Below are 22,676 nucleotides of genomic sequence, written 5' to 3' on the forward strand. Positions count from 1 at the left end.
GTTAAACGCGTCATACATGTGGTGACACTGGTGAGGGGCGGGGCTTATCTCAGTTGCCTTTCTCCGTAGAAAAATATTTTCCGCCATCTGCCACGGAAAAATAACCACTTTTCTACGTTATACTTCTTGTGGAAATGCCACACGTCGTGACATGTAGCGCCCTGGTGTCTGGGTTCATAACGTCACCCGGAGGCGCACTCAGCTCCGTGAATGTCTCCGACGACGTGAATAACTTCCGCATCCAGCGCCACGAGAGCAGCAGCAGCCAATTAGATTCATCAACAGCGGAGCAGCTCAGCGCTGATTGGCTCTCACAACGCAGTGTTCTGTCCTCTCCCTCTGCTCCGCTCTGGTTTCTCCTGCGCCGCTCTGCGCTCAACTCAACTTTGTTTATACTCCGCGACTTATTGAGGGCCGTAATAATTGCGCGACACAACGAATCGATAATGAAATTCGTTGCCAACTATTTTAATAATCGATTTTTATCGATTTTATCGATTCGTAGTTGCAGCCCTAGAAACGATGAAGCCTTAACCAACGTTAATTACGGAGTTCCACAAGGTTCTATGCTTGGACCGATTTTATGTATGTTCATCGTAGGTTTAAAGATTTTAAAGCCCTCTGAGGCAAATTTGTGATTTTGGGCTATTCAAAATAAACTGAAATGAATTGAACCTCATCACATCGCTGTGACTTCTCACTTGACATCTTTCTGGTCTTCAAGATCAACTCTCTATCCACATTCAGTCTGCTTGTCTTAAGGTTTCACTCTTAAGATGGCTTCAGCAAAAGGTCCAACGAGGAAATCTAATGTTGTGTTATGACTGATGCCACTTAGTGTTACTTAAATCAATATAGTTGTAATATTCTCTTTACTTAAATCTTCACTATAATGAAAGGCCAACACATGTTTCTGAGCAGGCTTTGTGCACCCTCTGCTGACAATTTATGGGCTGTTCACTTTAACTCGGTGTAAAAGTCAAACTACAGATCTAATACAAGTGAGAGATTTGTGCTGAGTTTTAACTTCAGTTTTAGCTTTTATGTTTTGTTTATCACTGTGCCTTTTGTGGCTTGCTGAATGTTATTGTTGGAATGCTGTTAAGCAATAATTTGCCACAATTTCAAAATGTTAACTCTTCAGGCATCATTTGAAGATAGAAATGTAGCTGTATGAACAATTAATGAATTTACATTTATTTGATATTTAACTGCTTCTTTAAAGGAAAGTCCCATTGTGTTAACTTTAGTGTTTCATCTCGTCAGCAATTAAAACACAGAAGATATAAGGATATAAAGTTCTTATCTGAGGATGAATGAGGCCATACACAGAGACATAATAGACCAATGTTTGAAATATGTTCACTCTCGTCCTCACCTTCTTCCAGCAGTGGTGGTGTGTCCATAGAGGGCGCTAGGGCGCCGCCCCTCTTAAAATTTTGAGATGAAAAAAAAGAATTAGAAAAAAAAAATCCTGTCAAAAAACATTATATACCAAATCATTTAAATAGTAAATATACCGTGTTGACGTGCTAAATGTGTGTGGGAGACCGTAAGCCCCTGTCGACAACCACTTAAGTTAAATGTGACATTAATAATATATCGCCACTCATCATCACTGAGAGAAGCCCCTTCCCATTTTCGGGGCTCCGGCCCAACGTGTGTGCGCGGAAGCGAGCAAACATTTCACGGTTGTTTCGGCAAGGACGGCTTCTCATTGGCGGATGAAACGTGAATCTTGGGGCACAAAAATGTGCGCTCTGGCCAATGACATTGTTTCTTATGTCACGTGACTGGACTATTCGGACAATCAGAGACGTATCGTTCCCTCAGCCCAGAGAGCTCCACGGAGCTACACGGGCAGGTTGCTAACCGGAGCTGTTAGCTGGAGGCTCAGTGAGTAATGTGCTGTTTAATTTCCCCTGTCTGTTGTTCCAAAGTCCTGGGACTGAAACTCTCTGGACTACAACGGGGTGAGGGATCTAAAGAGCTTCAGACAAGTGGAAAGTACGAATCTTGCCGCAGTTATCTAGCTAAGAGCATGAAGCTAACGAGCTAACAGCATGAAGCTAACCCTGTTTGCAGAGCAGAGCAGCAGAAGGAGACCGAACTGGCATCGAAACACAACGAAGAAGTTCTGAAAAACAGACACATTCCCTCAAGAATAATGGAAACAGGCTGTTTACAGACATGATTGACTTTAACCAGAGAGTTATTGAGAAGTTTGCCAACTTTAAAGAGAGGAGGCTACTTGTCTTTACAGTAGTGGGTCTACTCTGTCAAACACCCAATGTAACATGTGCTGCATCTCTTTCTGACTCTATTCTGCTCTGAACCTCTTTCATGTGAGGGTGAAACTCTTTTATTTTGCAAACCTCTGAAACCCAACCCAATGTTTCTTAAAGCTGCTCTGAACCTCTCATGCCCAAAGTTACAGTGTGTTGATAGTTGTTGTTGGACAGTGTTGAGCACACTGTGTTCTTGAAATAAAGCTTTGTTTTTACAATATTCTACTCAAAACCTCTTCTTCTCATTGTTGAGTGCTATTTAAACCGCGTCGCCCAACTGCGCACCCCCCCAAAAAAATTCACCAGCTGCCACTGTCCACCAGCCTGTTTCTATAGAAAATTCAAGAAAAAAATGTTGATGTCCAATTACAGACGAAGGAACTATATTAGATACAAAAATGCCTTATTAAATGAAAAATGATTATAGCATCACTCTTGTGGGTCCGAGTTAACAAAACACTTTTGTTCATGTAACGTGTGGCTGTCTGTGTCTGTGTCTATGTTCTGTCTCAAGCTCATAACACTCCTTCACTTCTTGGTTAAGTTGTTCCTCTTGAGATATTTCTTGGTGTGGACAGGTGCCTCTGGTATGCTGTGGGCACTCTGGCAGCATCAGCATGTCTGTACACTCTCGTGCCAGTCTGTGGTGGCAGCAGGCAAGCCACTTGAAAGAGCTGTGCGCTACACAGACATCAGCAATGGCATTTAGCACATGAGAGGTCAGTGTCTGTGGATACATTTACATTTCATGGAAACAGGTGAAACCCTCCAGATACTGAACTGAACAGATTTGTCATTTTGATGGTAGGACCGAGTTGGACTATTCTAATGCATGCTCAAAACCGTTGTGATGTAGGTTTTGTGAGTGCTCACATGTTGAAATATCGGGGGGGGGGGGGGAAGACGACACTTGTAGGTGAAGCTCTTTGCTCATTTAGCTGTTGTTGAGTTCAGGACCTCCTGAACGAGGAGGAGAAGCTGACCATAATGTGAGTGAGAGGTTATTAACTAACTGAACTTAAATGTCAATGTCTGTCCTCCGCCCTCTCCCATCAGCTTTCCCCACACCAGGTTGTGCATTCTGGCTTCACACAGCAGCTGTGGTGAGTGGAGAGTCTCCAACATCTGCCAGGCCACACTCTGCAGGGGAGGCCGGATCAGCACGAGCTCCCAAACCTCCCCCGGGTTGCTTCTCCTGGCAGCAGACGGACCTGTAGACACAGATGTCAAACCATCTTCGGACTCTCCAAACCCAGACAGTCAGTCTGCAAGACAAAAATAAGAGGACACACTAAGGAACAGAGCATGCACTGTAAAGAAAAGGCAGTGGATGCACTTGTGAAAACTTGATATTAACAATGAGCGAAAGAAAGACTTGAATGAGATACAGAGAGGTGAATGCAATAAAGAGATGAGGTTTAATTGTACTCTACTATAATTTCACATGGCAATAAAACGTATATGTACCTATAAGATTGTGTGGGTGAATTTTTTTTTGCAGTTGTCAATGTGTCATCATTGTAAGGCACTTTTTTCTCTGTAGAAGACGACAGCTGATGAAGTAATGAGTTGAGACGCTTCCCTCACAACTAACATCCAGTCTTTCTCTGCGCAGGGTTTCCCGAAGACTAAATTGTTATTTTCAAATCAAAAAAGGATTTACTTTCAAGCCAAATCAATCCTTTTTATTGAAAAGGGAAAAATGAAGGCAACAAGATCCAGGCTCTTCTCCGATAGACTTTAGGAAAACAGTTTGGGGTACTTTTAGTAAATAAAATAGTATTTAGCTCTTTAGTATATAGGAGATACTAATTACTCATGTTTGGAAAGACATCTTTGTTATTGTTTGCTATTACAGTTCTGGTGAAATCAATTGTATGAATAACTGATGGTAAATAGTTATTTTGTAACCCTGATATCATTTAAATGAGTGGCAAACTAAAATCGGAAATCTGTAAATTTTCTGAGATAGTCCTGTGTGTTATTTTATATAATGGAAAAGATATCCAGTAATGTCACTTAGAATGGGCAAGTGTCCTTGTTTCCCTTTAGAGGTGCCGTGGCATTTTTTTACAGTAAAAGAAAAGTAAAAATGTTTTAATTAAGATGTTTGAATAAAAGATCTGTGATAATCCCAAACGTAGGTCATGGTGGCTCTCTGCTGAGCTGTGGGGCAGAGTCCTCCAGTCGGCCTCTTCTGCTACCGCCTCAGGTAAATGGGCCATTAAGATCAGCTGCCTGCCAAAGACCTCATCACATCCTGTTATTATTACTGAATTCTCTCTGAAGTCTGACCACTTAGACTAAACTACAGATGCAAAAGGTCAATAAAATAAACTAATACAGGGCAAAACATCAACAGAGAGACATTATTTGTCTGGTGCAATGGAGGATGGCAAGTGGCAGAACATAAATTACAATCCACAGTCACGGATTCACAGACTGACTGGAATGATGAGAAACATAAGACTGGTTCTGAGATGAGCATAATTAGATTGCAAGATATGCTAGCATGAAGATATTTACCTAAAAATAATGTCTCTCTTGGGTATATAGTGAAATTGGGAAACACAAAAAGACACAACCCATTATCTGTCAGCAAGAAGGACGAGATTGTAACAAGGTCTAAAGAGCGTCTTGCTGCCCTGCCCCACATACGGCTGTTACTCCACATGTCAAACAAAGCATCAACATGAACTGACACATGTAAACACTCTGTGAAACACTGTGTAATGTCAGTTGCCATAATATTATTCTGCAATGACAAAAATAAAGCGTTCTCTAGGTATTTGGTCCTCCACGTACCCTGTCATCTATCTCACGGATGTGTTGTGTGCATTCCACCAGCAGGAGGAGTTGCTGCTTCATGGACTCCAACACGTCCCCCAACGCAGCCTTCTTGGTGTTGATGTCATGACTCCTAGGTGAGACCAAAGGAACTGAGAGCAGCAATGCATTATGTGAGTTCTCGGTGCATGCTGCAAGGTGGGAATGAACCTTTGAGAAGGTGTGTGAGTGTGTATGGGGGGGATGAGGAAGGTGATCATGCTGATAGGTGTGTGAGTGCTTCGGCACTCGGAAAGCTGTGAAGGTTGAAGCAGGACGAGGCAGGAGGGTTTGAATCCATGGATTAGTGTTAAACATGCTGGATGGAGATCACATGATGACCAGCTTTAAAAAAGAAAACACCCCAGGAGCATATGCTGTAGTGGCTCATTTGCCAACCATCTAATTTATGTCTCTGCGATTCTTTTACATGGAAAAGCACATATCTGGTTGCTATTATGCATTTGAAGGTAATTGAACATTGGCACACGATCCCAGAACTAGTGGTGCAATTAAATGGGCTATGATTAGATGGGGTCCCTTGGCAATTTAGTCATTTCTAAGAAGTAACTGAATCCAGCCTACAGCTAGCACCTCCACAGAATTTAATGACTGCCTGACCGAAATTTACCCTACATCTCTGTCTCTGGTCCTCATCTACATGATTTCCAGAAATATGAAAGGGATCCTTTGGCTGATGTATGGGAAATATGTCTATAAAGTGTCAGTTTATATCACAGAACTTGTATCTGAGATGAAAAACAACAGCTTGTTACCTGCTGCACACCGGCCACAGCAGAGTCCACTGCGTGTCCCTCTGCTCTGTGACTGTTGCTGCCGTCTCTCTCTCATTCAGAACAGCTGGAGATCACAGAGAGGGAACAACCATCAGAGAAAGTTCTTCTCCAGACTTCACCTCTGCGCTCCACTTTTTAACTCGCCTCGGCTACAAACGTCTCCTGGAAGAAGAGGCCTATTTTTGGCCTCCAGAAGATCTCTTGATTCTCTGACATCGAAGTAAGTGGCAGTTAAAGCAAACATTAGCCGTTCCAAATGTGGCCTCTCCTTTGTGAATGTGACTCTTTTTCATGCTCCCCCGGGTTGGAGAATCAAGTGAAGGGTTGTGGTAGTATGGTGTCATTAAATAGCACTTCTCTATAATGTGAAATGATTGGGGAGCTCATGCACTGAGGTATGATGTTTAGAAACGTATATCTTAAAGAAACAATTTAATTTACGTTTTATTCTATATATATATATATATATATTAATTTATATATACAGATAATGTGACTAGAAAGCAAAAAATAGTGACCAGAAATTGTATTTGTCTTTTATTTAAAACCTTTTCTGATACATACACCCTTTGATGTTTGACATTCATCAAAACAAAGTTGTAGAAAGTGACATTTTAATCCTGTTGTGTGGACCTTTCTTTATTTGATTGATCTTGATTTGATATTCTGATGTGGACAGCAGTTTCTTGCCGCTGACAATACAAATGTGGATGCGGGTGCTTGACGGTGGGGGTTATGTGTCGTAAAAGGAGATGTCATCACATGTTGATGACCCCTCTGCGAGAGTCGTTAGAAACAGAGCAATCTGAATGACCTCAGACTGATTCCAATATGGTTCTACAAAGTCAGACAGCAGGACTGAGTGTCAGAGTAATCAGTCATCAGAGCTGTCCTCTCAGCAACCAATCAGGGGCGTATTAATCAAACCAGAGGAGGAGAAGGAGCAGGAGGCTCGCCCTGTGCTTCATGGTCCTGCATGACAATGTCTCACAAATGCATCTTCTGGACATCTGAAGCAAACATGAGCGAGTGTGCTCATAGAAGAAGTGCTGCAGGAGTCTTATTTAATTTCTGCCACAGCTGTACTCCTGCCTTAATTTGAAAGTGATATTAGTGCCTGTACTGCAAACCAGGCAAATTAGTCAAGTAAACATTTCCATTATTATCCCTGGCCTTCACTTGGGGGGGGGGTTTGTGTGCAACATCTTTTCATATAACTGCAGGGCAAATAATTGCGTATGCTCAGCCATGTTAATTATTTATGTGCGAGTCAATGGCAGAATGGAATTCCCCTTTTAATATTTATCAGAAGATCATATGTTGTATATTTTGAGCTTACGGAATTGATCATATTGACCACTCAGAATGCACTCTTTAACATACGTTTTAATGCAAGCTTAGACAAGACGGGATCTGCTGTCTGTAAAAGCATGGCTCAATCAACAGTTACTTCACATGTGACGGTACAACACGACAACAATGCCTCACCATTGGTTCAGTCCTCTGTCCTCAGGTTGCTTTTCTACTGCTTGAGGGGAATTTTTTTCTATGATACAGCTCACAACGGGTGACCAAATTAACATCACAGAATGACTTCTCTTTTCAACGTAAACGCACACCTTTAAAAATAAAAATGAATACAAACTGAACATCACGGTCTGGATGGTCTGTCACAAAGGCTTTGTTGTAATATGTTGGTGGATATTAACAATGAATGCAATCAAGCTGAAAATGGAATCAGTTGTATTGAGGTCGATCTCTAATGAATCTCACCCAGTTGTAAGTGTGGTTCTTGTGAACGCTCCTCCTGAAGAAGCCCGTGCAGCCATCACAGCTGAATGCTCCACAATGTTTACCTGTAGATCTGTCTGCGCCGACGGAACACTGAGTTCTACCTCCATCCGGCCGTGACAGTGAGGAGGCGGGTGCTGACACTGACTAGTCTGTCAATTAAAAGACACTAGATACTAAAAAAGAGAGTGGAAATGCATGTGGAAAAAGTTTGATAGACATTAGCATTGGTGTAAGGGAGTGGAATTCTCTATAACCTTTAGGCAGTGGTGGGCCATCAGGGCCAGCAAGGCCTTCTCTGCTGGCCTAAACATCATCAGAATATAATTTAAAAAATATATATTTCCCCACAAATATGTATTAAATTATTCCCCAGAGTAAGAGTTATACTCTTTATTTCATAGCTTTTCTCTTGGTTGCACCGCTTCCAGCCCCAGGTTGAGATTTGGAGGGCTGGTCTTTATGTTAGATCTTTTTTCCAATCATATTCAGCCATCATGTGTTGCCAGGGGTCTAAAATCTGCCCTCAGGCCTTCAGAATCAACATTGCGGGCGCTTGTAGCTTAAAGTGAATGGAAATGAAAATGTTGTGTCAACCAATCAGCTTTAGAGTTGGCTATTGTAGGCCTGCTAGCTGGCTCCAGTGTTACACAGGAGCCAGCTAGCAGGCGTAGTGCGCGCACGTCTTTTGATTGGATTACCAATATTGAGAGGCGGGTCCTATGGGCAGGTATATGCAGAACCTCAGAACTAGGAAACTGAATTTGATAAACGAATTAATTCGCGTACTACTAAGCTGTTTTTTCAACCCAGAATGGCGGAAGGAGAAGAAGATATCGATTTGGTCGAGGATATAATTATAACGCCATTCTCAAGACGAACTTTAAGACCGACGCCGACGCTACAAAGCCCGTCACAGGCGGGAAAGAGGTACATACACACTGTTTAATCATGGACATTTGATTTAAAGTCCTGTAAAGGTCCATTGGTGGTCGCATGTGTGTGAACCTGTCAACAAACAGAACTGACAGCGCTTACTGCGGTGTAGTTTACGACCCCGACTGTTTGTGGTTTAACCATACATACGCGTCGTTGAGGGGGCTGGCTTATCTCCGTTACTTGCTCGGTGGAAAAATATTTTCCGCCGCCACGGAATAAATAATAATTTTTTTTTTTTATTACGTATTGTTGGATGCCACACACACGTAAAAACATCTAGCGCCCCGGTGAATCCGCATCCCCAGCCAGCGCAGCGAGCAGCAGCAGCAGCCAATTAGAAGCGCGGGCGCAGCAGCTGATTGGCTCTCACAACGCAGCGTTCTTCTGTGTGCTTGCGTGACGTCGCTAGATAGGCTATATACACACATGTACATACATAAAATACATGGTGAACTAATCTTACATTAGGTTGTTCAGCTGTAGTAAGACGGCATTGAAGGCCTAGGTAGAAAATGCACGGCCCGCCACTGCCTTTAGGACATGGATACCTTTTATTTGGTTGCTAATAAATAAGTAAATACCTCTGAGTCTAATCTAATAAGCCCCAAAAGCATCTGAGACAGATCACATAGCTGAGAGAACATCAGCTGTGTTCGGAGCAGACAGGCACCTTGACAGAGACAATCATTCATGATCCCTTTCATCAACGAAGGCACATAATGAATATTATTCCACCTCTGCGAACAGAAATAACCTTGTACATGGACAGAACTTTGCACCGAGGTGTTGATTTGAATTTACGGCCCCTTTGGAATCAGCTGGGCACTGTTTCATAAGTCTGACAGGAGCAGTGGTGATGATAATAAAAGCAGGGTTATAGGTAGAGATATCACCGCTCTATGTGGCTGCCGGTGCCACGGGCCACGGAGGAGCACGGCTCCTTATTACTCAAGAGGAAGAGGAAACTCCCCATTTAATTAAAGCAGTTAGAGGTCAGCGGCAAGCCAAAGTCCACTAATCTCCTCTGGCTAATTTTTCATTGGGCACTCATTGGAAATTCATTTCCCTTCCATGTTGCTCTAAATTGCAACATGCCAATGTTTGATTGCTGCAGGATTGTTTCTCTTAAAAGCACTGACCGTCAAATACACATTCATGTGGCAGTCTTCCTACGCTGATGCTCGCACTGTACAGACCGCAGGCTATAATGTATGTAAATTGCATATTTAGTTTGGGGAGATGAAGCAGCTAGGGATTACAATTTAACAAGAAAATGCTTTCTGTGGTCAAAGATCAGTTAGATTGAATTAAGAGATTAGAATACATTTGCCTTGCAGTTATCTGGGTTTGAAGAGCAGCCTGTTGGTAAAGCTTCTTCATTTAAAGTGGCATGGAAAAGGGCCTGATTCAACTCAACTGAGCCCCAGTTATAATGATGACAGAGGATAAGATTATGAGGGTAATTTGATCAACATATAGTGTAGCCAACTAAAAGGATTAGTTGAAGGACAAAACATATTTTGATCATTGATTTGTTATTGGAATTATCTCTTAAGCAAGACGTTCAGAGAAAGGTATACAAAATCCACCCTGAAGACCAACAACTGCGAGAAAGACATTCAACAATATATTCATGACACGTTCATCTTATAAGGGAGATAAATGACATCAACAAAAGTTAAAGACAAATCCAAAGGCTGCATGCTGGGATTCTAGCTACAGTATGTCTTACCATGGACAATTAATATGGCACAGAAGATCAATATAGCACTAACAAACACAGTAGGAGACTCTTGATATGAGTATGGAGGATGCCTGATTAACATTACCTATATTGTACAATGCCATGGCAGCGAGTGCAAGTCACATTTGCAAAGAGTTTCTAAATGTTTTTGTAGAGTCTCCGTTGTGCTGATGAAGAGTGTTTTACTTTCATGATGGAGAGGGACTTTTCACCTTTGCCCATAAGTAGCATACCATCATGTCTTTGGTGATCTCCATCCTTAGTGGAGTCCAACTACATGTAGTGTTATACCTCTGTGAGTCTGATAACACAAGTATTACACACAAGATAGTGTGTTCAATCACAACTTAAACTCCAAGAGAGTCGTTATGACTTATGACTGCTCTGTATTCTTTGGTATGCCATGTTACATGTGAGAAAACATGTAACATGGCATGTTTTCTCACATGGTGCATTCATAATTGATATTATTATTCATTGAAAACTTGAATAAGTTATTATTCATTCTCTTTGTGTTGAAGAGAGAACATTGTGATCAGTTTTAAGAAAATGTTTATGATGGTTGATTTCATGATGAGTGTTTACAAGTTTACTTTTTGTGTAATAATCTTAAACTTTTATCAATTTTATGAACATATAGTTCATTAAAATGACCAATTCAATAGCTTAGAGGCAATCATTAAATAGAAAGATAAGACAGACGTACATTGTGTTCTAGGTCTCAGGAATATAAGGTATTGGGACAGAGTTTAGAAAAAGTGAAAGACAGGGATAAAGGTGATCGTGGTCATACATTTTTTTTCTTTTTTTACAAATTATAACAAATTATATGTCAGACCACATATGAGCTTTCACAGCACTGATATCCATCATACTTTGGGGTAATAGGATTTCCTGGGTGAGTAGCACTCCTTCCTTGAATGTCACGCTAGGCCGCAGGTCAGACCTCCCCTGGCAGTGGCTCGCACACTCAAGCTTTGTTTAGGTGATTGATGGATCATCAAAACCTCAAAGAGGCATGGTGACTGCAGAATGATCTTCTGTGCTCTGCGAGATATCTATCAGGAAAGGGTTAAAAGTGGACCATGTATGGTGATTGTCTGGCTTGTGGATCTAAAATCATCACTTTCAAAATAAAATATATATTTTATTTAAAAAAATGTTATGAACATGGCACTAATTAATCCTTTTAAATTCGTAACAATTTGTTTTCATTGATTATTTTATGAATCGATTACAACTTAAACAACTGTTGCTGTTAATATCGTCCATCTGTTTTAATCGAAAGCGGTATTGATAATGGATGGATGGATGTTTTAATCGATTCTCTGTGCATCAGGAAACCAGTCATACATATGAACGTCATTCAGGACCAATCACAAGACAGGATTTCTTCTGTCCACTAGGGGGCGAGAGAGTACAACACATCTGGTCAAACCGGCCTCCCTTTGAATCCGTGCAAGAGGCAAAGCTGAATAAAGCACTGCATCACCAAGGTAGTTCTACAACCCTTTCATAGGTATAATCTACTTGATGTTTATTTGTGTGTTCAGCATGGTCTTTTTGACGATATACTATTCTTCAAAACCAAAAGTGTGAGCATCCATACATCTTTTTGTTTTAAATAAACATCAACCTTCTTTAAGTAATATGTATTGATGCATTTTAAACTAATCAAACATATGACAGATGTCTTGTCATAATCATGATTCATTATCCAAAAAGGAACCATTGATGATTCATTACATTCTATTGCATACCCTGCATTTGGGTAAAAAAACCTCCCTTTTGATGTGTTTAACTCAAGTTACGTAATGTAGACTTGTGTTTGAATGTTATTCTATACTTACACAGCTACACTCTGAAATACACTGCCACAACTACAAGCTAAATTACATTTTAATTTTCATTATTGAAAAATAAAACATAAAAAGCTTGCAATGTGTGTGAACAGCAACATAAGCTGTCTTGCATTCATCAGATAATGTGGTTTTAATAGATATAAGAGGCACACAAAATGACGGACATTTATAAACTAAGCTAAATCTATTGTATATTAATTTATCACATGAAAAAAGAAAATTCTGTATCTTCTCAGGCTGTTTCCTTAGCCTTGGCATATTGTCAATTTCTGGGCTCTGACCAGTTACTAGTGTGACCGTCACTCACATAAATAATGTATGCTTTTCCAGAATTACAATAGAAATGAAAGGCAGTAGTGCGGCATGACAGATGAAAGTTAGAAAACAGTAAATTAATGCAAATATCTGCTCTTTAGATAAGAATATTTTCTGTGGCTCATCTCTCGAGTCCAAACAAGGTCTGAAACATTTGTCTCAGTGAATTTGATTAATAAAGTTAGATCTAAAATCTCCACCTGGATACCTATGCAATGATAAACCATCAAGGATTAATATGATGTACAGTAAAAAAAAAAGATGCCTTTGAAGTTTCATTCAAAAATGGAGGGATAGTAAAACAAAGCAGCAAAAATTGGTCATAAAAGCATGGTAAGCGCATGATTTAGTGGGGCGATAAAGAGTGGAAAGGTGGCCATTCATCATGGAGGCTAGCTCACCAGGAGAGGGCCTGTCATGGACACCACCACGTCTGGGAGGCATTGAGAGAGAGAGAGAGAGAGAGCGAGAGATATTTAAAAACCTGTTTATTCCAATGTCTTTTCCAGATGGACACATACAGTAAAGACCTCAGATGTGTGACGAGTGCTTTGTCACAGCAGCGATGAGGGATGGATGTTGTTAACTGCAAAGTAGAGGAATTACGAAAGGCTTAGAGCTGCAGAACCATGATGAGAATGGAAGAGGCTTAACTATGGTAACTTCAGATAGTAACAATACAGGGGGATATACCGACAACATTGACCCTCATCAATGAATTGCAAATGTCTCTTAATAAGGACCAACATTTGCCTTGCTACAAATTGGAATCCATAGGGCACCAACTTTGAAACACAAAATAAACAAAGACAAAAAAAAAATTATTTAGATAAAAATAAACAAATCTACATTTTTATTATTGAAGGAGATCCATCTTAAAGATGCGTTACACGCGATTTGGCACATTTCTATTGCCTCTCAAAGAGCTTTTAACATGGCGACGGCTGGGCCGGCCGGTTTCAGCTCATGCTGCTAACACCAATAACAGAGCAAACTACAGCAAAGTGCTGAAAGAGCTCACAGTGTTTACCTCAAGATGCCGTGAACAGCTAATACTGCCTTATGAGGGCAGTGCAGAGTGAGTCAGTGGGGCACACGCACGTGCACAAACATGCAACAAAAACATGCACTACCTATACCAGACATGTCAAGCAGGTAGTGGCTTGGATTACAACACAGACAAGCAGTGAGACTTCATTCTATCCTCAAGTAGACTTTACTCTATTATATCTTTACACAGTAAATAGTTGTTTACTGCTATATTAATATTCTGAATCCCGTCTATTGCCTATTTAAAGCTCCATGAAGTATAAATACCTCTTGTCAATACCTGTGTTACTGAAAGTGTGAATATGAACTGTGGTAAAAACAACACAAATAAAACCATGTGTCACCATACATAAGCTTATGTGTATCTTTCAGTAATCTCACATAGCTATATTATCACTCACATACACATCAAGTCAGTTTGACCAATCAGACATGGTGCCTGAGTAAATTCCACAGTTTGGCTTCTAACGTCACTTTCAGAAAACGGATGCTTGACGTGAACTAGCTATCGTTGTACGTCTCAATGACCGGAAGTCAAAATAACACGTTGTTTCAAGAGACTGAAGGCCACAAATAGGGGCGATGCTACGACCTACCAGACCATTAGTAGCCACCACTGAGGGGCTTGATGCTAATAGCCTCCCAGGTGAACCCCAACAGGTATGAAGCAAGCAAGCATTTAGGTTAAAAAAACAAATTGGGACACACCACTCCATACTCAGTTGGCCTATCTTCAGTCAATTATCTTTAGTCAATGTGCTGTGTGGAAAGAGTGTTTTCTTTAGACTGTATTTTTTAGGAAACCTTTTGAGGAAAACACACGATCAGTTCAGACAAGTATAATATGCTACAGATGAGGTGGGTAAAGAAACGCTTGCTGTAAAGGTACGTTCTCACCCAAAACGCGTGAGTTTACTCGCCCGACCATTCACCAAGTTCACGACATATGCGTTGCGAAGCTCCGTGAGGGGCGGGGCTTATCTCCGTGTCTCGTCTCCGTAAAGACCGTTATCATTTCCTTCATCCACCACGGAATAACTAACCACTAGTTCTGGTTTATACTTGTTCAGGACATCCCACAAACGTCTGAACATCTAACGCCCTCGCGTTTGGGTTTATGACGTCACCCGTAGGCTCACACAGCTCGGTGACTTTCACCGATGAAGTTAAATGTTACGTCTGAAAGACTTCCGCTTCCAGCGCTACGAGAGCGGGACATCTAAACGCTGTTATTGTATTCATAACATTATAATATATAATTAGTGCTGTGAAAAATAACGCGTTAACGCGTTATGATTAAATTACAGGATTAATTAGTTAAATTTTTTTTTTTTTTAACGATGCATGATGAGAGCATGTCTCTGTTGTGTTGTTTGTTGTCTCACCTCAGCATGTCATTTTTGTCTCGTCTCGTGTCTCGCGACCCGACTCCGACTCGCGCTCGGCGCGCGCTCCGGTCCGTCCGCGCATCACGGCGAAAAAAAAAAACCCAAACCCCCTGGACCCTGTTATGTGCTGTGTATATAAATAATGTGTACAGGACTGTCTCAGAAAATTAGAATATTCTTATGAGTTTTATTTTTTCTGTAATGCAAAAAAAAAAACAAAAAAGTCATGCATTCTGGATTCATTACAAAACAACTGAAATATTTTAAATATTGCAATTTATTTTTTTATGGTTTATAGCTTTTTAACAAACTCTATCTAAATATCAATATATAAATATCATGAATCAACTAATGGGGTATTAAACAAATACAAAATTATTAAAATATAAACAAAATTTAACAATTGGTTTGGTTTCCTGAGACACTCTTGACAAACCTTAAACTCAAAATTTTTTTTTTTTTTTTTTTACTTTATTAAATTAAAATTTTAATTTTTTTATTTTTTTCTTAAGCTGTAATTGTTAGCCAGCCAATAAATCAGCCAAATAAAAAGAGTAATTTGTCATGAATGCAATGTGCATTGATTATTTTTGTGACATCCAGAATTTTTTTTTTAATTACATTTTTCAAAATCTTAAGAACTTTATCTGTAATATTGATCTTCTACAATTTTCTGAGATCTCCTGTATATCTTCAATATGTTATTGTGTTCATAACATTATTGTCCTCCTTGTTCAGATTCAACAGCGGCGGGACAGCGATGACGCGCAGAGCAACTCAAGAGTTGATTGGCCCGAGTTGAGAAATTATCGCCTCAAAGTTGAAATATTTCAACTCGGGGCGAACATTGCGCCTCTGAAAACGTGCCGCTGTAACTGCGTCGCCCACATTGCGTCGCCCCAATCGCCTCAAATGCGCCACCCGGAGAAATGTCGCGTCCATCGCAGCCACACGCGTCTGTACGTTGACTTTTCATGGGATTCTGTTGCGCGGAAAAATCTCGTCGCTTTTGGTGTGAACGTACCTTAACTAAACATCTGCTACATCGTATTAATCACTCAACATATTGTTAGATATTGTTTGATATGCAAATGTCCAAATATTGTCACGATTTCCCCACCTTCATAGTTGTATTCATCCTGCCTGCATGTTTAATTAACTCTCCTGTCATTCCAGATCCTGTCATCCTCACCTGATTGTCCCTCATTCCCTTCACCTGGTCCTCATGCCCTTCTCACCTGCAGCCCATCCCCTCATTAGTCCCTCATTCCCTTCACCTGGTCCTCACGCCCTTCTCACCTGCAGCCCATCCCCTCATTAGTCCCTCACTATTTAGCTCCCTCACTTCCACTTGTCCTCTGCCAGATTGTCTTGTGTGTCATTGACAAACTCTCCAGCGAATTCCTAAATACTAACTCTGATCTGCCCGTTACGACCCTGCTTGCCTGTTGACCCGACTTCAGATTTTTGCCTGCCCCTTTTTGGATTTGTTGCCCTGTTTAAAGGACCACCTGGTTTTGACCCTGCCTGAATCACTAAGTAAAAAGCCTCCTCCTGCATTCCTGTTTTCGTGTTGTGCTTTTGGGTTCCAGTACCTGTAACCCTTACAAATATTGCCTTGCAGGGGTGTGATGAAAACATATATATATATATAACAACTGTCTATGTAACTAGTAGTGGAGGTCTGTGCTTTGACAATATAAGCAGGGAGGTAATGAACAATTGTGGACCACTTAAGTATTGTCATCACTGTGAGGTTGCCAGGCAAACAGGTAGTTTCAGAAAGCCAATGTGCCTGTCCACGAAGTAGTTCAGCAACATCTCGCCTTGTAAAACCACACACATGACCTAGTTTCAGTATGGGTTAAACAACATAATCAAGATAAGAAGTTGGACAAAGTCAGACTAGCCCCTGTTTCCAGTCTTTATTCTAAGAGAGGATAACTGTCTGTTGGCTGTGGCTCATTACAGATATTAGAGTAATATAAATCTTCTTATTTAATTCTCTACAAGAAAGCAAATGCACATATTCCCCAAAATGACAAACTATTTCTTTAACTGCTGCCCCATATCCCACAGAATAGTTGTGCGTTGCCCTTCACTCAACAGAGGTTGGTTCTTTCAAATTGTCTATTTATAGTCTTAGGGTATTGTAGATAATCTTGTCATTAAAAATAATATATAGCACAAGTGCAGTTTTGTTATGAATTCAAGCTTTTTCCACTTTTTAAATGTTGATGAAACAAGCTGGTGCCATTAAAGCTCAGCGTTTTGGTCTTGTGACTCCTAAAGTCAGAGCTGTTATAGTGATTATGCCCTTACCCTTTAAAGTCTCAAGGTCATGGTTTCACTTTGACCGTGAGTGCTGTCGATTTAAGTAAGTTGAGATGTGTGGGTTGGACACAGCACTGCTCACAGAAGTTAAAGAATGGCTCAAGTGGAGAACCCCTAATGTCGGTTTCCCTTGTCAGAATTAATAAAGCAAATCTTTGCGTGGCCTTCTCAAGATGCCTCCATATGCCACACATCTGTTTTAAGGACCTTTTTTGGTTATGTAAACAGGATACCCAACATCCTAAAAAAGCATTGGGGCTTTGTGTGTGTCAGGGTTAATAATAGTTTGAAGCTGTATTTTCGCATGTTTGCTGTTTCTAAATTGTCAGCCTAGAAAATGTGATTTGAATACTGAACTTTGGATGCTTCTTTCATTTTCTTCCTGCTTGTAGATATTTGTTTGCCTGTTTAAGGTCTGAGTGTGTTCACCACAACAAATACAAAAGAATATTCTGAACAATGTTAAGAACAGCTCCTTTTCCTCAAGGTAGTCTGTGAGCATTTTAATTAAAACCAGTAGTTCTCAAACATGTGCTTAATGTTTCCCATTACTCATGTTTGAAGGATTACAGACAGCACCAATGAAAGTCAAAGATTAAATGGAAAATGCAGATGTGCGAACAATGTGGCTCGTTTTATAGCTATTGCAGTTTTTTTTACTCCTATTGAGAAATTAAATGGCATAGACAAGTTTTCTTAAGTCCACTTACAATTAAACATGACATTCTTCGGCAAAAGAAACATCTGGGAGAGGTTTCTTGGTTGTGGGTCAGCAGGGAACTCTTCAAGGAAGTTTGAAGATTTCAAAGAAGGCATCTGATCCTTTTCAATCACATCATCAGCATTGCCCAATAAAACCTGAAACAAGCCTTTACTTATCCATGTAGTTCATGGAGGATTTTTTATTTATTTTATTATAATGGTATATGTCACGATATTCTATTGTTGCCATTTATTTAGAAACAAAATGTACACCGAATGAGTCCCCATGATCATTCAGGCAGAAGGGTACTACACAGCTTCTTCATATCCTCTGGTCAGTGAATAACTTTCATATGCGGGGACTACACTAATAATCAGGTTTATAATGCTGTATCTTATGTGTATACATTGTGTGTTGTTGGTACACTCGTGATTCAGGGTCATACCCCTGAATCCTAAGCCTTGTAGCTTCTTCCTCAAATGTGTCTGTCAGGACAGAAATAGGCAGACTGAATAGCCTCTGCCTCTTATTCATCTATCTCCTCATGCCCTCTGCTCAAATATCATATCCATAATCTCAGTGTACTTGAACGAAGTGCGTTAATAGGTTGTTTGTTGCATGTTACAGGTATTTATCTTTAGACATGTGCTCCTACATTGATCTCTCATGGATGTTTCTTTTTTAAACCTACCACCTACAGTGTGATTGAGCATTTGAAACGTGAAAGTGAAGAATATTATTCAACTAAAACATAGGCATAAAAAAGTATTTTTAAGCTTGTGTTTTGATGAGGGACTGTGGAAGAGCAGTTAATTTGTATACTGCATCCAGCTCCAGAGAAAGGGAAGGCCATGATCAGTAATGAGTTTGGCCCTTGGCCAAGTATGATTATTAAGAATTGCTACTGATAACAACACACACTGTATGAATTATATCATGGCATTAGTAATCACATCTTTGCTTTCCCGGCTCTCTTTCTGTTTGTGAATTAGGACCCTGTCAGCTCTCCTGCAGATCTTCAGAGAGGGAAGAAAAGGGGGAGAAAAAAGAAGAGAAATGACTGCGCAAGGGTTTCAAAACCAGGTATGAATGTCATTCTTTTTGAGCCTTTTAAGATTCTGGCATATTTATGGGGCATTACTGTTGGAGCGGGCCATTTAATGGTATTTTCAGAAAGTACACATTGTTCACATCAAGCTGAGGGCACAGCCATGTGATTGTGACCTCGCAGCTAAAGGGCCAGGCTGTGTGAGGTAATTGGGATCCACCATTTGTGAGAGCTCCACACAATTATTAATAAATCCACGTTATGAAAATAAAATGTAGGAACATTACTTGTCCTGGAGCTTTGTGTTGAGCAGCCCAAGGCACCCGCACACAGCTTTACTGGAGAGGCATGATATGATGCATTTGCGTAGTCTATCAAAACACTTGCTCAGTAAGAGCAGAAGGAGAATCGACCTCAGTAAGTTGTGTCTAGGAATGATCAAAAATGTAACCGTGATCCCTGCTGGGCTCCCTGAAGATGTTTTACACAAGGCTGTGGATGTGGAATACTGTCTGCATCATCACATTATCTTGAATCTCATTATCCTCAGTTCTCAGTCAATAGTGTTGCAGTGTTTTGCTTCCTGCAGGATTAAAGCACATTAATACTGTGAATCAAATATTTGATCTTGGCAACACCTTTTTATAAATATCTAAAACTCAAATATTGTTTAAAACCCCCCCGAAGAAGTGTCACATTGGAATTCCAATCTGTTAAAACGATGCTATGTTATATGATATGTGTGTGTGAATGCCCAGATGGAAGACGAGGGGTCTGTATTGTTCCTACTATAGAAGTGAAACCACTGCCTCTTGGGGCTTAGTCAGATGACGATGTGGTGGGCTTTTACTCTGCTCGGCCAAATGTGAAATAAATAAAAAGAAAGTAAAATGGCTGCTCTCTTGGCTGTACCCTTGGTCCCTTGCTCTTTGTTAAAACCATATTTCTGCTGCTCCATTGCCCCCAGCTACATTAAATCCCATTAAATTCACCTTCATTAAAGCAGTCCTCTCTACTCTACTCCTTGCAGCAGCCCTGGTGTGGGCCTCTCAAGGACAGAGCAGTAATGAGGGTGGACTGGATTTAACCTTGAAGAGTACAGGTTTTCATTTCCAAATCAATAACTTATGCTTCAAAACTGCCACGAGATCCAGGCTATAATTTTCAAGCATTAATTGTGTGTATTATGTTTCTCCAGCAGTTAGAAGGTATTTAACTTTAAGCTAAAGTGTAGATATTGCATTCAGCATTATTTTGTTTCCCTTTTTTAAAATAGGAATTGACAGCTTGCACATTTTCTATATTAGGAACTTTGTGTGCCTGGAAACACTTTGCTGCACAGCTGGGATGACTTAGGCAGATCGTATTTCAAAGACTTTGTCTAATAGACTAGAAGTAATTAGGCTGTACAGTGAAACCAAGCAGAGGGCAGTCGGCTGGAATTTATACTTCTCCTAAATCCAGTATTGCAGCACTTTGGCATCATTGTATTTAAGTTAATGTTAAACACCGGGCTGATGGGCAGGTAGCGGGGACAAGGGTGCAAGAGGACAAGGGGAAACATTTCTTGCCTTCTCCATGTTTTAGTGGGACATTGTCTGTGGTCATGTTTTAGTGGGACATTGTCATCAGCTCCAGCTCAAGCCGCCGCGCGCAAAGCAGCAGCCAAGAAGAAGGTGGTGTCCAAGCGAGTCATCGTCAAAGCTGTGGCCGCTCCAGGCGGGCGGCGCGTGGTCTGCTGCCGCCGTCAAGAAGCTCTCTGACCCGGAGGATACGATGTGGACAAGGACAAGGTCAAGGCCGCGACCAAGGGGACGCTGGTCCAGACCAAGGGGACCGGGGCCGGCTCCTTCAAGAGCAGCAAGCAGGGAAAAGTCGCTCCCGCAACCAAGAAGCCCGCAGCGAAAACCGCAAAGCGGCCAAGCTAAAGCCAGCGCAGCAAAGAAACCTGTAAAAGAGTCCCGGAAAAGGAAAAGACCCGCAGCGTCAGAGCCGCCAGTGCCAAAAGCCCAAGAGCCCCCAAGCCCCCAAAGAGCCCCAAGAGCCAGCCCAGAAGGAAGACCCCCCCCAAAGAGGCTGCCCAGAGCCCAAAACCAAAAAGCACCCAAGAAGAAAGAAGCTGCTTGTTTGAAAGCCTGTTGTCAGCCTGAGGCAGCTGGGTGCTGCTTTCTTGGCTTTCTTGGGCTTGCCAGGCTGCAGCGGGGGTTTCCTGTGAGGGCTCCTTGCTGTGCCACCTTGCTCTGGCTCTGGCTTCCCACCTTCTGCTTGGGGCTCTGCAACTGCTTTCTTCCACGCTGCTTGGCCTTTCAGTGGCTTAGAACGGCCCAGGTTTCGGCCAGTGGGGGGGCAGGGTTAAATGCAGAGAACTAATTTCCCCTTGGGGATAAATAAAAGTGTATATTCTATTCTGTCATTGTCAAATGATTGTATGCAAAGCATTAACTTGTCCTGCGGTGATAATTTCTGCCCGACATGTTCGTAATATGAAATATTGGATCTTTTCATAAAGTGGGGAGGGCTGAGGCTGTGGTGATCACTGGAGCTTAATTTTTTAATCAACTTCTCCCTTAAATAAAGCTTTATTAAATTACAAAGCTCGCACAGTGGGAGTAGGACACAGGCAAAGATGGCCCAGTCTAAAAAAGAGCTTTGTGGGATAATTAAATAAAATTAATACAAAGAAACCTTCGCAAGCACGGACCGAAGAGAATGGGAAGGACGGAAGACCCGGTAGCCATTTTCATGCTCTGCTTTTTTTTTCATTCTTTCTCATTCGAGTCTCCATGTGAAATTATTAAAATAAGAAATGGTTACAATGTCTACAAGATATTGATGAATAGTAAATAGAGACACAATTACATTCAAGGGTTTTTTCACAGGAATGAAACGTCTCATTTTTGGTGCTCTGCCAATAGAAAGGTGGTCAGATTACATTTGGTTAAGCCATAGCATATTTGTCTGAGTTTAAAGGTCTGAGAATGTGAACTACATCCTTCACAGCGGACTCAAACCAACACCACACTTCTTCCTTTATCCTTGTTAGCCGCCCTTGACATTTTGGAGAGCCTTATAATTATTTAGAATTTCTTAAGAAGTCCCACATGTGTGTGCTATGTATTGAGATTAAGGAAAAATACTTTTAGTCTCCTTGTTTTTTTAGAAGCAGATATACCTTACAATTGTCCTCAAAGTGTATAGTTTATATACTGATACAACTTAGCGAGTCTTTTTTAAAAGCTCCTTTTTGAGTTGTATCTGCCTCTGTGGTACTTTGTAGGATGAGTTTTGAGAAGTTTGTATAGCTTTAACGATACTTGATATTACCTGTACCCATCAATCTCTTGCATGCCCATGAACAACATGCCAATGTATGCTGTATTTTCTGCCAAAAGCGTTTATACTGTATGGTAGTTGTGATATACACTACAAACCTGTTCGATATTAGACAACTTATGTATGGGTGTATAATAGACTTTTACCTTTTTTTCAGAACAAACAAATGTTGTGTTGATGATCTTTTAAAAACTATGCAGGTTCATCAACAACAGGCCTTGCTATACAACATTGGCTGGAAATGTGTCCAAACATCAT

At 40.9% G+C, this 22,676-nt stretch overlaps 1 protein-coding gene across 1 annotated transcript; it reads right to left on the minus strand.

Annotated features, from left to right (window-relative positions):
• Positions 1–1,472: 1,472 nt before the first annotated feature.
• Positions 1,473–10,642, minus strand: hnf4b (hepatic nuclear factor 4, beta). The gene is given in 5 exon segments (XM_056412713.1): positions 1,473–3,457; positions 3,460–3,633; positions 5,111–5,285; positions 7,685–7,849; positions 10,619–10,642. Coding segments are annotated over 5 exon segments (699 nt in total). The 3' UTR covers positions 1,473–3,296.
• Between the last annotated feature and the right edge of the window lie 12,034 nt (positions 10,643–22,676).

This window comes from Pseudoliparis swirei, chromosome 4, assembly GCF_029220125.1.
Source record: "Pseudoliparis swirei isolate HS2019 ecotype Mariana Trench chromosome 4, NWPU_hadal_v1, whole genome shotgun sequence".
Taxonomy (NCBI): domain Eukaryota; kingdom Metazoa; phylum Chordata; class Actinopteri; order Perciformes; family Liparidae; genus Pseudoliparis; species Pseudoliparis swirei.